This window comes from Microcaecilia unicolor, chromosome 2, assembly GCF_901765095.1.
Source record: "Microcaecilia unicolor chromosome 2, aMicUni1.1, whole genome shotgun sequence".
NCBI lineage: Eukaryota > Metazoa > Chordata > Amphibia > Gymnophiona > Siphonopidae > Microcaecilia > Microcaecilia unicolor.
The window spans coordinates 583,846,610-583,862,364 of NC_044032.1; the positions used below are offsets into that span (position 1 = coordinate 583,846,610).

Below are 15,755 nucleotides of genomic sequence, written 5' to 3' on the forward strand. Positions count from 1 at the left end.
CCGGTCCATGGTCCTCACGGCCTGGATGTTGAGAGTGTAGAGTTTGCGTCCTTGAATCTGTTTGAGGGTGTCTCCAGACTCTTGCTTCCAGGAAAGACTACCCTAAGAGGTGTTATTTTTTTTTAAGTGGAAGAGATTTGCTATCTGGTGTAAGGGCAAAGCCCTAGATCTTCGTACTTGTCATATACAAAAACTGCTTGAATACCCCCTGCACCTCTCTGAGTCTGATTTGAAAAACATGTCTGTAAGGGTTCATCTCAGTGTAAGAAGTAAGCCCATCTCTGTACAGGCTCTAGTTGTTGGTTTTATGAGAGGTTTGTTGTTAACAAAGCCCTACCCATCAAACCTCCTACTGTGTCATGGGATGTCAGCATTGTTCTCAACCAGCTGATGAAATTTTTGAGCCACTTAATTTCTGTTTTCTGAAGTATCTGACCTGGAAAGTTGTTGCTTTGGTTGCGGTCATTTCAGCTTGCAGAGTCGGTGAGCTTCAGGCCCTAGTAGCTGATCCACCTTACATTAAGTTTCACTATAATAGAGTAGTTCTTCGCATACACCCTAAGTTCCTTCCTAAGGTGGTCTTGGAGTTCCATCTAACCAGTCAGTTGTTCTGCTAACATTTTTTCCCAAACCACATGCCTATCCTTGTGACTGTACAGCATACATTAGACTGCAAGCGAGCCTTAGCTTTCTATCTAGAATGGACTAAAGCCCATAGACAGTCCACCCAGCTTTTTGTTTCTTTTGACCCAAACAGGATAGGGTAGCTATCAGCAAAGGCACATGTTCCAGTTGGCTAGTATTTGCATCTCCATCACTTATGCCCAGACTGGAACATAACAAGGGTCATGTCAAGGCTCATAAAGTCAGAGCCATAGCTATGTCAGTAGCCCACTTGAGGTTGGCCCTCCATAGAGGAGGTTTGCAAGGCTGCGACATGGTCTTCAGTCCACACATTCACATCTCGCTACTGTCTTAAACAAGATACCTGATGTGACAGCCTGTTTAGTTAAGACAGTCCTGCAGAATTTGTTTGGTGTCTAGAATCCAATTCCACCCTCCTGGGACCAGTTTTGTTATGTTCCAGGTTGTGCCTTCACAGCTAGAATGTATATAGTTTCAGGTTAATTCATTTTGAGTCCCTATTGTCCTAGCATTCTTGGTGAGCCTAGTAGCTAAGGATTTCCACATGTGAGAATACCTGCTTGGCCTTGGAGAAAGCGTAGTTACCTGTAACAGATGTTCTTTGAGGACAGCAGGCTGGGCATTCTCACACACCTCTCGTTTTCCCTAGGAGTTGTATTCCTTTAGCTATATTACCTAACTGAGGGACCTGTGCTCACACGTCAGGCAGGAAGGCACACACTCATGCGTGGTGGGACACTGCTAGAATTTTCTTGAAACATCTATACGCTAGCCAGCATCCACACCGGGCTCCGTTTGGATGACATCATCCACATGTGACTGGCCTGCTGTCCTTGGGGAGCACCTGCTACAGATGAGCAACTTTGCTTTATCCACGTGAAAAATGGCTACTATAAAATTGCACAGGCGTATATGTGTGCTGACAGTAGCCTATGTGCTTTTGCAGATGTTGGGGTGTACTTAAGCGTAGGCATGTATAAAATACGCACTTACATGCATAAAGTTGTATCTACATTGGAGTACACATATGTAGGCACATGTCATGGAGTTGTTTGCATTTATTTAAAAGATTTATAGCCCAGAATTTCCGAGTATCAAAACATAAGAAGTAAACATACATAATAAAAAAGATAAATAAAAGCATGTTTCAGGATTGGTCATGTTGCAGGATTTTGTTTTTCAGTAACACAATAGAAGTTGGGGCAGTAGCAAACCTCAGGCGCATTAAAAATGCTATTGGCGTGGCGCGAGCTGTGATGGAACATACCAAGCACACGTTTTTGGTGGGAGAATCTGGTATGTTTTAAAAGTGCTTTTTATACTTTATCAAGTCCTGAAATTGATATTCTCCCTAAATGTTGGGGCCTTGTGATATACTAAGAAATGGGTGTAGTATGTCCTAATGTGGAACTTTTCTGCATGCTAAGCCCATTTCTAATGTGACTAAATTTGGCCTTTTTTCTATTATTTCATGTTTTGGCTGTGCACTAAAGTTAGCATTAGCACGCAGCCACTGAAAAAAACGTATGCAGGAGCGCTTACTGCTTCCTTTTTAGGAGGTGCTAAGGGCTCCTGTGTTAAATCTGTATTAATATCAAACGCAATTCTGGGTATCCAACAAAAATCGGTTTCAAATTTCAAAATTAGCAAACTATAACAGAAACCCTAATTAGAACTTTAAAGTATTAGAAATATTCTCATTTACTCATATTGTATAAATAATTACTTTTTGTAAAAAGCTCAATAAAATTGTATAAATATTTATTTGTTGTGCTCAGTTTTTTTGGTGTATTGCTGTGGACTAAAAGCCCAAGCTTTGCAGGGACACCACATTTACATCATAGCACATCCTACCTCCATCCTGATCACAATATTTAATTAATGGACAATATCCAGAAAATGATGTTAAAAAACTAATGTTCAAAAAAAATATATTGAATAACAGCTACTTAGCTTAGGTAGAGATTGTGCAGAACCAAAGATCTTCTTCCTGCAAAGTTCTTGTCCACTGCAATACTTTTTTCAAAAAAATCACTCCATGCAAGACATAAGATCAAAAGAATCACTGTTCATAGATTTTAGTTCCCTACATGGGCCATGTTTCGCCAGACTAGTGGCGTCTTCAGGGGAACTGATTTTTCAGCAAAACCAGGGAGGAACAACACCCTGTCCAGTAGGTTTGTGAACCGGACAGGGTGGTGTACCTCCCTGGTTTTGCTGAAAAATCAACTCCTCCCTATCTTTCATTCCTTTTCTCTTACCTTCACACCTTCACTGATATCTGTCAGTCCAGATGAACAAATCAAAGTTCCCTACCCAGGTACTACACATTAACTGATTAATTTACCTCAGTCACACACGCAAGACGTGGAAATACCCTCACTTAATACAAAATAAGGGGCCACAAATTAGAAACCAGAAAATACAGATCTAAGTTAAAATAAGCTAGCTAGACTGAGAAATAAAAAACTGGAAAAAGAGAAACAAATGCATTTTTTCTTGTACTTTATGTACTTTTTCTATTTTTGTCTGTCACAGTTCCCCAAGCTGACATTTGACACTTTTGATTTCTGAGCACAGAAGATTAATTTTTTTAGTTATTTTTTGTAATATAGGTGTTAATCTTCAAGGTCAAGTAGGCCATATTAATCTCGCATATGGGGGTGATACCATCCATGGAGCCCGGTTAAAAATACTACTTTCCCTTTAATATCTTAAGGCAGCACTGGAGGGGAAGTGATGTCACGCACCTAAATGGCAGTGTGAGGTAAGAGCTCTGGGGCTCCCTGATTAATCAGCTTGTTCACATAAGTCTTAACTCCTCCCGGGGGGGGGGGGGGGGGGGGATTATCTTTGCGAAGTGAAGTGCTGTGTCTTCACGCTTCAATGTCAGCCTGGCGTGGTCAGATAGTGTTTGAAACAACTGCATTTCTGCTCCCTCTGTTTAAGCCGCACCATGAGGCCAAGATGGCGGCAGGAGATGTTCCTGCTGTGAGCTCCATTCTGCATGAGGAAGGTGAGATCTCCTTATTCTGCACCGAAATGCATGCGTGATCCCAGTAATTTAATTCAGACCTCACCTCTGTGAGGTTTGAGTTGCAGAGCTCTTTGGATGTCACATTGTTGACATTGGTCACCGCATGGAGGAGGCAGAAGTCCAATTAGTGGCACATGGGGACGATCTTGAAAGTCTTCACTCAAAGCTGTCTGCTTTGGAACAACCTCATGACGAGGCCATCCTGAAGATCAAGGACTTGGAAAACAGATCTCGGAGGTGTAACATTTGCCTCCACAGAGTCCCAGAGACGGTAGTGGATGCTTGAGTGCAGGAGGTAGTACTGTCCTGGTCACTGTTGTACACCACTGGCTTAGGGGACTGCCACACCATTACCTCCACTCTTGGACAGAGTGCATTGGGTTGCAATCGGCACTGGGATGTAGTAGCATGCTTTCATAAGTATGGGGACCAAGAAGATGTACTGTGCGCCCTGTGTCGCAAGGGTGGCTCTCTTTGCTGGGAAGATGCTGAGATCGAAGTGTATCCAGATGTGGCTCCAGCAGCCCTGGTACTTAGGCGAGAATACCGAGTATGGACACAGCTATTTTGGGAACATCATGCTCGCTACCAGTGGATATGTCCTATTGAATGGGCATTTTCAGTGGGCGGCAAGTCTTGTACAGCCACCTCGGTGGCCACAGTGAAAGAGAATTTGATAGCCACTGGCTTGCTGTCGAGGGATGGCTCTCTTCATTCGACATCCTAATTCCATCAGAGGTCACCTCGGAGGCAGGGGTGGCAGCGAGTATCCAAGTCTGGAAGACCTCCTGACTGAGTTTTATTTCATTTTGAATGTCTCACTTTCATATCATTGTTGATATTGCTGCTCTTGATATGGTTACATGACTAATTCAATGTATTGAAAATGTGTGTGAATATTATCATTCTGTGCTTGTTTCTGTGGGAGGGGTAGCTCTGTTGTCTCGCGCTGTGTCCTTCCTCTTTTACGAGACCCTTTAAGTTTCCTATGGGCCTTTTCCTTTGGGTGGGTGGGGATGGGATTTAGGTCATGGGTTTTTATGTTTAGGTGTGGCCTTTCATTGGGTTTTTTGGAAGTTTGGTTCTGTAGGGGTGTTAGTTGGCAGTGGTATGTCTGCTTGCAGATGTTCACTATTGTTTTGGTTTCTTTTCTCTTTGACTTGTCATATCTTCTCTTCGGTTGTTGACTTATAATGTTAAAGGACTCAATTTTCCCCAAAAACTACATCTGCTCTTCAAGGAAGTATGTTGTATGGATGTGGAGTTGGTTTTTGTGCTGGAAACTCATATGCTGCCCTCTAGGGTTTCTTTGCTATTTTACCCTCATTACCCTTTGATATTTCAAGCGCCTAATAGAAATGGGGTGGGTTGGGTATTTTGATTCATAAAACAGTCACCTGTGTGATACGGGATCCTGAAGGCCGTTATGTGTTTTTGATGGCTGAATTGAATAGCCAGCTTTATACTTTGATTAATATATATGCTCCAAACTCCAATTAGAAAGTGTGTTTTTCACTGTTGGAGCCAAAAATTTTGAATTTCTGGGAAGGATTTTTGATTTTGGGAGGTGACTTTAATCTCACTTGTAACCCTTATTTAGATAATACAGCTCACATTCAATACGCTAAACAGTACCGGGCGCAATTACGAGGTTTCATGGTTCATTTGGGGTTGGAGGATATGTGGCGTTTATAACATCCCTGGGATAGGGCTTGTTTGTTTTACTCTGCCTATCATGACTCATGCGCGTATTGATATGTGGATGCTGAAGGGTGGCTTATGTTTCTGGGTCTCAAGGATAGAAATTGAATCTCTGATTTGGTCCGATCATTCTCCAGTCTCTTTGCATATTTTGCAGCCTGGTTCTTGGCCCGGGCAGAGGATCTGATGCTTAAATGACCAACTGTTGTCTGATACTCAGCTTTTCCCTTTACTACAGGCGGACTTTTGGGAATACTTTGCTTTTAACACTGTTGGTGAGATAGGTCTGGTCTCCTTGTGGGAAGGTTTTAAGGTATTTGACAGGGGTTTGTATCTCTTGGGGGGCTTATAGATCTCGGGTTCATCGTGAGCGTAGATTGGCATTACAGAGGCAGTTATGCCGTCTGGAACCGATAAATCGGGCATGTCTGGTGCAGTCTTCAGTTGTTAGTGCTCTGGTATCCTGTTGGCATGCATTGCAAGAATTAGATTTGGATGATATTTCACTTCAGCTGGCATGGCAGGAGTTTTTTGAAGGGGGTGACAAAGCGGGGTGCCTATTGGCCAATAAGCTACATAAGCAGGAAGCTTGGAATTAGTGCGGGTTAAAGATCAGGGAGATTGGGCTATTGGTGTGTCCTACTAATCTCATTTGTATTTGGCAGGTACACCTGTCTCACCAGAGGAGACTGAGTTCTACTTGGCTCACCTTTCTCTCAAATTGCCAGTGATCAGCTGCCGGCTCCTATTATGGCTGACGGGATGTGATGCTGTGGTGTACCTTCCGTCTCATAAGGCACCAGGCTTGAATGGATTTTCCAATCTTTTCTATAATTTTGTTCGTGGGTTGGTTGACCCGTTAGTTCCCATAGGCGGGACTAGAGCTTGAGAAACAGAAAGGAAGGCCGAAGGCGCGCCGCACGAAGAACACGCGTTTTGATGCCGCTGCCGATGCACACCGCCTTAACCCCGAGGAGTAGGATGGTACGCTTTTTAAATTTCAAAGGAGGAGGGGGGTTCCTGGTGCTGGGAGGGCGGGAGGACGGCCTGATGCTTCTTTGGTTGGAGGGAGGGCGGGAGGGATGCCGAACTGGTGCTGGGAGGGAGGGACAGCGGGCGGACCAGCGATGGCGCGCGTGCCAATGGAGAGGGCTCTGCGTGCCCTAGGTTCGCCATCACCGATCTATACCGTTCCCCCCCCCCCCCCCCCCAGTGCTATTTCTGCCTATTTATTAAATAATCCAGCTGTTGGATTGTCAGAGGATTCTTCTCAGCTGGTGGTGTCTGTGGCTCGCCTTTGGCTTCTTGTCACTTACTCTTATCTAAGTTGCTCCGTGTGTATTTGATATCAGAATTGATACCCCTTAAGCATGACGCCCTGGGCCGATTTTCTGCCATCTAGAGACCTTATATTCAATAGCGGGGCTTTACGGACTAAAGTAGTATACCATATTTTTTACCTTGTGGGGCCTAGCTGTGTATAAGCGCTAATCTTTTGGGTGTTTGGTACTTGGGAGAGGAGGTGAGAGATGGGGTTTTTCAGGGGTGGGTTGGGATATTTGCTTTCTGTTACATTGATTGTTGCAATGTTATGCGAATATTTGTTGGCACTCTGCCTGTGTGTTTCGTATGGTGTTCTTAATAAATGTATTATTATTAAAAAAAAAAAAAAAGATCTTTACCCAATAGAAAGAAGGTGTGAAGATTCCAAGATGTCTTCACGCACCTAGGAACATTGTAGTCCTTGTTTCCTACTCACCCAAATGCCGAAAAGACGAGGTAAGGCAGCAGCCCGAGCTTCCCTGCTGCCTGCCCCATTACCTGTCAGTCCGATGGATCATTTTGTGAGGACATCGGGACAGGGACTGGAGATCGGGAGCGGTTCCTTAGGGGATGCTGGCTTGCTGGAGGAACTCTCAGCATCCCCAGAACTTGATGTCGTGCTGACCCCCGATCTGAGATCTCTGCACCTGCAACCACAGAGTACTACTAGTTCTCCCTCCCTGGGATCGACTAGGCCGCAACCACGGAGCGGTTTGGGCCCAGGTTCGAGTGAAGCTCAGAGAAATCAGGATGAGAGGGAGCCAGGGGGACAGCTGGAACCCCCCAGAGTGGGCGACCCTGTTACACTAGAAGCGGGTCAACGAGGCATGGACCAAGAGAGGAAGCCTGAATGTTTGGCGACTGTGCCCCCTGGGATATTGGCTAAACCGACAGAGGTAACTTTAGAATCTTTCTGGGACTTAGTCTCCCAGTTGGGATAAACTTTCCTACAACAGACAAATAATGTCTTGCAGAAAATTGATGTTTGTGTTTGGGGTTATTTAAGATTTACCGGGTTTATTACCGGTTTGGTGGTTTTGAAGGGAGGTGTTTCATCTTGTTAATTTCTATAATTAGTGAAGGAGAGTTTTTATACCATCCGTTTTTCTCATGCATACATGAGTTTTTGCGTTTGTGTTTTTTTTTTTCTCTCTTATTCTCCTCACTGGAACCAGTGATAGTATCCTACTCCTTGAGATAATAGTGGATGGTGCAATTTTTGCAGTATGTTCCCTATTAGGAGGTTTGAGGTTCCCTGTTGATTTATTAGAAATGATTCCGGTTGTGTAATCTTAGAATTACAAGGTGAGACACCCACAAAACTATAATTTCAAACATTTTCTGGTATTTAAATTAAAAAAAAAAATCTTAAGGCAGTACTCCCATCGCGTATGTGTGGGTGCTTTCCTGCCCAATTTGCAAGTGCAGAACTAGCAGTCTGTTTTCATCCGCGGTGACGAGAGATTGTGGTCTTTGTCTTCTCTTCAGTGTTTTGGTTGATAGCTCTTTAGGTGCCTTCCCTCACAGGTTTTTTCCCCTTTTTTCCTTCAATTGTAGTTGTTTATAACAGTATTACTCATAATTTTCTTAGAGCCATTTTCTCCTCTTTTAGATTTCCTTTATTTTTTTCAGCTTCAAAGGCTTGAGCATTGGCTGGGTTCTATCAGTTATTTTTCAGGTGTGTTCTGCCCCGGCAGCCTTATACTAGTCTTTATAGTGTAACCCTAAAGTGTGTTGATGCCTTTTATTGTTATTCTCACTCCTGGGGATTTTCACTGCTTCAGTCATTCACCGTAAAGACATATGAGCAATACTTTGTGTGAAATGTAGTCCAACATGTACTGCAGTCACCCCTGCTTGTTTGTATAAAGCTCGTTACTAGTGGTGTTTTCTCCTACAAAGACCTCCTCCCTTTCTCGGCCAAGCTTGGCTCCTTTGTCTACCTACTGTTATTTCTTGATTATTCCTACTATCTTTGTCCTGATGGGTTAGCTAGGGCATGACCTTTCTCACTAATCAAGGACTGCCCTCCAGGACCACCTCTGCTACTTGATTTCAGGCTCTGTCCTAATTGGTCCTTCTTTCTCTCTCCCCTGGGTGTGGGTGCTCTTCTCGACCCCTGTGACCCATGAGCTCAGACATTCTCCATCTAACTTCAGACAGCACATGTTTCTGCTCCCCTGCAGCGAACTCGTCTTTTTACCTCATTCATTCTTTTTCTCAAGATATTGCACAAACCAGGCACCCCATCTCTGAACTGCTTTCATCTACCTGACCACTCTCCCATCTCTGCAAGAAAGCTTCCTTCTCTTCAAATTTTCACCTCCACCCTCCGATTCAGCTTTCAGAACTATGAAGTCTTTTGCTTTGGGGCAGCAACTTCTGAGATTCTACTAACTGTGAGTAAATTTGCTACATTTATTATTCAATAAAGTAAAATTCAGAAAAGAAAGAGACTTTAGGTGTGTGCTGGTGTGCGGAGGTTATACTTCTTGGAAATTAAAGCTTTCAGGATATTACGCTTTGGCAAGGTGAGCTGTGCCCCTTTTTATCCTCATCATTGAGCCATTTGATTTTGCTTTGGCTATTTTCCCTTCCATGTCATCTAAAGTTCCCAGTGGCTTTAAACGCTGTACCCAGTGCAGTCAGAACATCTTTAGGGCTGACACCCATTCCTGGTGTATCCAGTGTTGGGGGCCAGACCATATCTTGTTTGGCAAACTAGATGGACCATACAGGTCTTTATCTGCCTTCATCTACTATGTTACTATGATCTAAACTGTGTTCTTTGTTTGCTTATGCAGAAAAGAACCCAGAAGTCCAGAGAGGTGTAAAAAGAGAAAATTTTTGTAACCAGGTCCAAATCATCAACGACTGCATCAGTATCTGCCTCGGTGTCTGCACCAGTTTTGGAAGCATCGATCCCTATGGCTACCAAACCCATGTCTGACATTGGGAGTGAATATGCATCGAGTGGGTCTCCACCTGCCTCGTTGACAGCCACTGTGCAGGGCACCCGGGACCAGTCAGTACTGGACCTGACACAAAGGAGGGGTATGGATTCAACTTTGCCTCGGCTCCCTCAGGCGAGGAAGCCCAGACACTGGATTCGTTTGAGTGTAAGATGTATTGGGCCTCAATACTCATTTCTCATATTCAATCATACCAGCTCTACACAAACCTTTATTTGCAGTCTTCGGTGCACAGTCTGTCGGACTTGGCGGATGCTCTCCCTTTGGAGCAGGCCATGTCACTTCGCAAGTTGGCCAGAAAGCAGAAGGCCTATCGTAAATAGCTGGCCGGGGCACTTTTGACATAGTGTCCAGGATCTCTGCTCAAAGTATAGTGATGTGTAGACTTCCATGGCTGCATGTCTCTGACTTGGACCTGGCGGATCAGCAGAAGTTGGCGGAAACTACTTGGTGAGAGCCTTTGGGGGGAAAAGGTGGAAGAGGTCACTGTTCTTATCAGAAAGCACACTCTGATACCATTGATACCCTCTCCAAGCAGACACCTATGCTCCTTCTCCAGGAGATTTTCTGGCAAGTCAAAGCGAGGTCCCTACTATTCTCAAAGGCATCGCTACACTTCTTGCTTTATTCAACTTATTCAACTCCAGCACACTCGTTCTCGTCAACAGCATACACAAAAGGCTCAATCGGCTCCCCAGTCAAAGAAGGGGATGAGCTTTTGACTGGCTCCAAGGGAGCATAGCCACCATCAAAGTGACTGTGCTGGACAACCTTCCGGTAGGAGGGAGACTGAGTTTTATTTCAAGCAAAATTGCCCTGTAATCGGTGGGTTCTTCAAAAAGTCTGTCTCAGTTAATCTCTGCATTGGCGAAAGAAACCACCAAATTGTCCACCAAAAGCAACTTGGCTCAGCTCTCCTCACAGGGAAGTACTTCTAGAGGAACTCTCTGCCCTTCTAAAGATTCATGTGGTCAAGCCTGTTCCACCAGGGGAAGAAGGGAAGGGATTCTATTCCAGGTGCTTCCTGTGCCAAAGAAGACGGGCAGGATGCATCCCATCCTAGATCTGAGGGCTCTGAACAAACATTTAGTCAAATAAAAGTTCAGGATAGTTTCCCTAGGTCCCTTCTTCCCATGATTTAGGAACAAGACTGGCTTTGCTGTCTGGATTTAAAGGATGCTTATACTCGTATCCCGATACTTCCAGGCCACAGGATGTATCTCCGATTCTGGGTGAGAACCCATTCCTTTTCAGTACAGCATTCAGTACCAAGTGTCTAGTGGTAGTCGCAGCATTGCTCGCTGCACATTCTGGGAGTCGTATGTTTTCCTACCTACGATTGGTTGGTGAAGAGCACATTGAAGGAGGGCGCTGAAACTACTAAAGTTTATCAACCCAAGTCCCTTTGTATGAATCCTGCAAGACATGATTCAAGTGCGAGCCTTTCTTCCTCCGGCACGGACAAATTGCAATTGCCACTCAGGTTCGCAGCAGCCAGCAGGTCGTGGCTCGGCAGATGTTGAGCCACATTCCCTCCGCTGTGCATGTCACTCCCATGACATGTCTCCATATTAGATCTGCCCAGTGAATCCTAGCTGTCCGTTGGTCTCAGACTGTGGGGAACTTAGCGGATGTCATCCAGATAACCCCAGAGCTGGCTCAATCCATCCTCGGGTGGACAATTCAGTCCAATTTGACCTTGGGACTACCATCCCAAATTCCTCCATCCCAGAAGGTGCTGACGATGGCTGTATCCAACTGGGGAGCTCATTTAGATGGGCTTTACATTCCAGGTCAGATCAACCTCCTGGATCTCCGGGCAATTTAGAATGCTCTAAAGGCTTTCAGAGATTGATTGCTGAACCAAATTGTACTAATTGGTTGTGATGCATTATGTCAACAAGCAGGGGGGCATGGGATCTTTCCCTCTGTCAGGAGGCCATTGGGATATGGAACTGGGCCATGCAGAACAGGATAGTTCTCAGAGCCATGTGCCTGGCAGGAAAATTCAACAGCCAGGCTGATAGACTGAGCAGGGCAATGCAACCTCATGACTGGTCTCTCAGCATGAATGTTGCCCATGAGATTTTCCGAGAGTGGGACACTCACTCGGTGGATCTCTTTTCCTCTCATTAAAATAACAGAGTCCCTCAGTACTGTTCCGGGCTCAGGTCACACAACAGACTAGCATCAGATGCTCTTCTCCTTTACTGGGGGACAGGTCTTCTGTATACATATCTTCCTATTCCTATCGTAGGGAAGACCCGGCTGAAACTCTATCAACAGTGTGGAACCATAATCCTGATTGCCCTGTATTGGCCCAGGCAGATATGGTTTCCACTTCCGCAGTGATCCACTGGAGAACCATTGAGATAGGAGTGTTTTCAGACCCTCATCACTCAGAACGAGGGGTCTCTTCTCCATCCCAAAATTCAGTCTTTAGCCCTCATGGCCTCGATGTTGAGAGTGTAGAATTTGCACCCTTGAATCTCTATCTTCTTTCTTGCCCTACACAGAACCTGCTTGAATACCTTCTACACCTCTGAGTCTGGTCTCAAGACTAATTATAAGAGTTCCCCTCAGTGCAATTAGTGGTAATCGTGTAGAAGGTAAGCCCATCTCTGGACAGCCTCTAGTTCAATTCATGCAAGATTTGCTTTTGACAAAGCCCTCTATCAGATCTCCGCCTGTGTCTTGGTACCTCAACGTCATCCTTACCCAGCTGATGAAAGCTCCTTTCGAGCCACGGAAGGTCTTGGTTTTGGTGGCAATCACTTCAGCTCACAGGGTCGGTGACCTTCAGGCCCTAGTAGCGGTTCTACCTTACATGAAATTTTAACATAATAGAGTGGCTCTCCGCACCCACCCTAAATTCCTTCCTAAGGTGGTGTCAGAGTTCCTCCTTAACCAGTCAGTCGTCTTGTCAACATTCATGTGAGGTTTGCTTTGACAAAGCACCCTATCAAATCTCCGCCTGTGTCGTGGGACCTCAATATCATCCTTACTCAGCTGGTGAAAGCTCCTTTCGAGCCACAGAAAGTCTTGGTTTTGGTGGCAGCGACTTCAGCTCGCAGGGTTCACATTCTTCCCCAGACCTCATGCCCATCCTGGCAAAATTGTACTGCACATCTTGGACTACAAGTAAGCTCTGGCCTTTTACCTGGAGCGGACTAGGCCCTGTAAGACAGTCTACTTAACCTTTTCTATCTTTTGATCCCAACAAGATGGGGATAGCCATCAGTAATCACACTCTTTCCAGTTGGCTAGCAGACTGCATCTCTTTTGCTTATGCCCAGGCTGGGCTGACTCTGCAGGTCCATGTTATGGCTTATAATGTTAACAGCTATGGCTGCATCGGTAGCCCACTTGAGATCAGCCTCCATTTAAGAGAGTGCAAAACTGCAATGTGGTCTTTAGTCCACACATTCACATTCCACTATTGCCTTGAGCAAAACACCCAAGTGGCAGCCGGTTTGGTCAGATAGTCCTGCAGAATTTGTTTGGGGTCTGGAATCCAACGGCACCCTCCTAGGTCCCTTTTGTTCTGTTCCTGGCTGCACCTTCACAACTAGTGTGTATATAGTTTCAGGTGAATTGACCACCTTTGCCTCACTGTTGTGAGTCCCTATGGTCCTCGTGTTGTTTTCGGTGAGCCTGGTAGCTAGGGATTCCCTCGTGTGAGATTAATATGGCTTGCTTGTCCTAACTTAACTTACCTGTAGCAGGTATTCTCCAAGGACAGCAGGCAAATTATTCTCACATACCCTCCCACCTCCCCTAGGAGTTGAACTTATTTTTTAGCCATATTATAGTACTGCTGGTCTCGCGCTCACGAGTTGGGCAGGAAGACATCCATGTTACCTTAAGATCTTAAAAGGAAAGTACACTGGGCAGTGTTTCTGCACCAGGCTCTGTGGATGATGTCACCTCACAAGTGAGAATTAATTGGCCTGCTGTTTTCAGAGAATACCTGCTACAGGTAGGTAACTTCGCTTTCTTGTGTAACCCACTTCCAATCAGAAGTTCCTCCAGGCACTGTTCCCCCCCCCCCCCCCCCCCCCCCCCCATCAATGTGTCACAGCATGAGAGGGCTGGGCTCATAATCACACTTTGTTCAGGTGTGAGCTGGGACAGGAGTCATTTCCTGGAGAGACACTACAATTTTCTGTAAACATACACCACACTAAGGAGTCTGTACTGAACTGCTTACTTTTACTGAAAATGTTAACTTGTCGAACATCCAGAGAACACTTACAGAAGGGCTCAGATTATTTACATTTTGTACAAATCCAAACTCCGCATTAGTAATTCTGTTCATTTGTAAGAATAGAGGCTCTCTGTTTCCATTCCATTCCACTCTGTCTTTGAAGTTCTTTGGAGCCACTGCCCCAAAAGAGATTTCCCAGTCCAAATCCCAAACTCCCACTGCTCCTTTCAGTGTCCACACTGGTGCAGGACTCTCATGTCTCCTGTGACCAGTTCCGGGGTGGTTTATTCCTTGGCTTTATTCTATTTCTCACTTTGGCTGGGAAAGGCTCCTCCTGCAGGTTTAGCAGGAGTCTCATCTAATCTCTCTACTCCTCCCAAATAATTCCCCCTGAGACATGGGGACCCACCTTACTCTCAGGATCCAAGTGATATTTTGTTAACACACATTTATTTATTTTAATTTTGTTTTCAAGGGTCTCGTTAATGTTTGTTAGGACTGATGATGATATGATTACGTGTATACCAGCACAACAACATTACCATACATTTAGATTTATAGTAGCAGGCATAAAACCTTTTAAAGGCTATAAACATGAATACGCAAGAAGGATATAGAAATTGGACTAGTACATAGGAATCTTAATTATTTTGCTTAATATCAATTATATTTTCTAGTGCTTTTGCTTTTAAAGATTTGTCTTTCCTTTTAGCATCTCTGTTTGCTCAGAATATGGGATTTCCTGCTGAAGATTTAACTACAAGCAAGTCTCTTTCAATACATTCCACATGGTTAAATCAAAACTGTCAGCCAAATTTCCGGAAGGTATGTTGGTCAGTTTTTTATTTCTTTGATTAACAGAGAGAAAAATGCAGTCACATAAGTACATAAGTATTGCCATACTGGGAAAGACCAAAGATCCATCGAGCCCAGCATCCTGTTTCCAACAGTGGCCAATCCAGGTCACAAATACCTGGCAAGATCCCAAAAATGTACAAAACATTTTATACTGCTTATCCCAGAAGTACGGTAGTGGATTTTCCCCAGTCCATTTAATAACAGTCTATGGACTTTTCCTTTAAGAAGCCGTCCAAACCTTTTTTAAAACTCCGCTAAGCTAACCGCCTTTACCACATTCTCTGGCAACGAATTCCAGATTTTAATTGCACGTTGAGTGAAGAAAAATTTTCTCCAATTCGTTTTAAATTTACTACATTGTAGCTTCATTGCAAGCCCCCTAGTTCTGGTATTTTTGGAAAGTGTGAACAGACGCTTCACATCTACCCGTTCAACTCCACTCATTATTTTATAGACCTCTATCATATCTCCCCTCAGCCGCCTTTTCTCCAAGCTGAAGAGCCCTAGCCGCTTTAGCCTTTCCTCATAGGGAAGTCATCCCATCCGCTTTATCATTTTCGTCGCCCTTCTCTGCACCTTTTCTAATTCCACTATATCTTTTTGAGATGCGGCAACCAGAATTGAACACAGTATTCGAGGTGTGGTCGCACCATGGAACGATACAACGGCATTATAACATCCTCATTTTTGTTTTTCATTCCTTTCCTAATAATACCGAACATTCTATTTGCTTTCTTAGCTGCAGCAGCACACTGAGCAGAAGGTTTCAACGTATCATCGACGACACCTAGATCCCTTTCTTGGTCCGTGACTCCTAACGTGGAACCTTGCATGACGTAGCTATAATTTGGGTTCCTCTTTCCCACATGCATCACTTTGCACTTGCTCACATTAAACGTCATCTGCCATTTAGACGCCCAGTCTCCCAGTCTCATAAGGTCCTCTTGTAATTTTTTACAATCCTCCCGCGATTTAACGACTTTGAATAACTTTGTGTCATCAGCAAATTTAA

General features: G+C 44.5%; 1 protein-coding gene across 2 annotated transcripts in view; it reads left to right on the forward strand.

Moving 5' to 3' along the window:
- The window catches only part of AGA (aspartylglucosaminidase), a 92,753-nt gene that overhangs the window by 18,066 nt on the left and 58,932 nt on the right, over window positions 1-15,755 (forward strand). For both annotated transcript variants that reach the window (XM_030192663.1, XM_030192664.1), the window contains exons 3-4: window positions 1,829-1,941; window positions 14,598-14,710. In XM_030192663.1, the coding sequence (XP_030048523.1) occupies window positions 1,829-1,941; window positions 14,598-14,710 (226 nt within the window). The remainder of the gene's footprint in view (window positions 1-1,828; window positions 1,942-14,597; window positions 14,711-15,755) is intronic.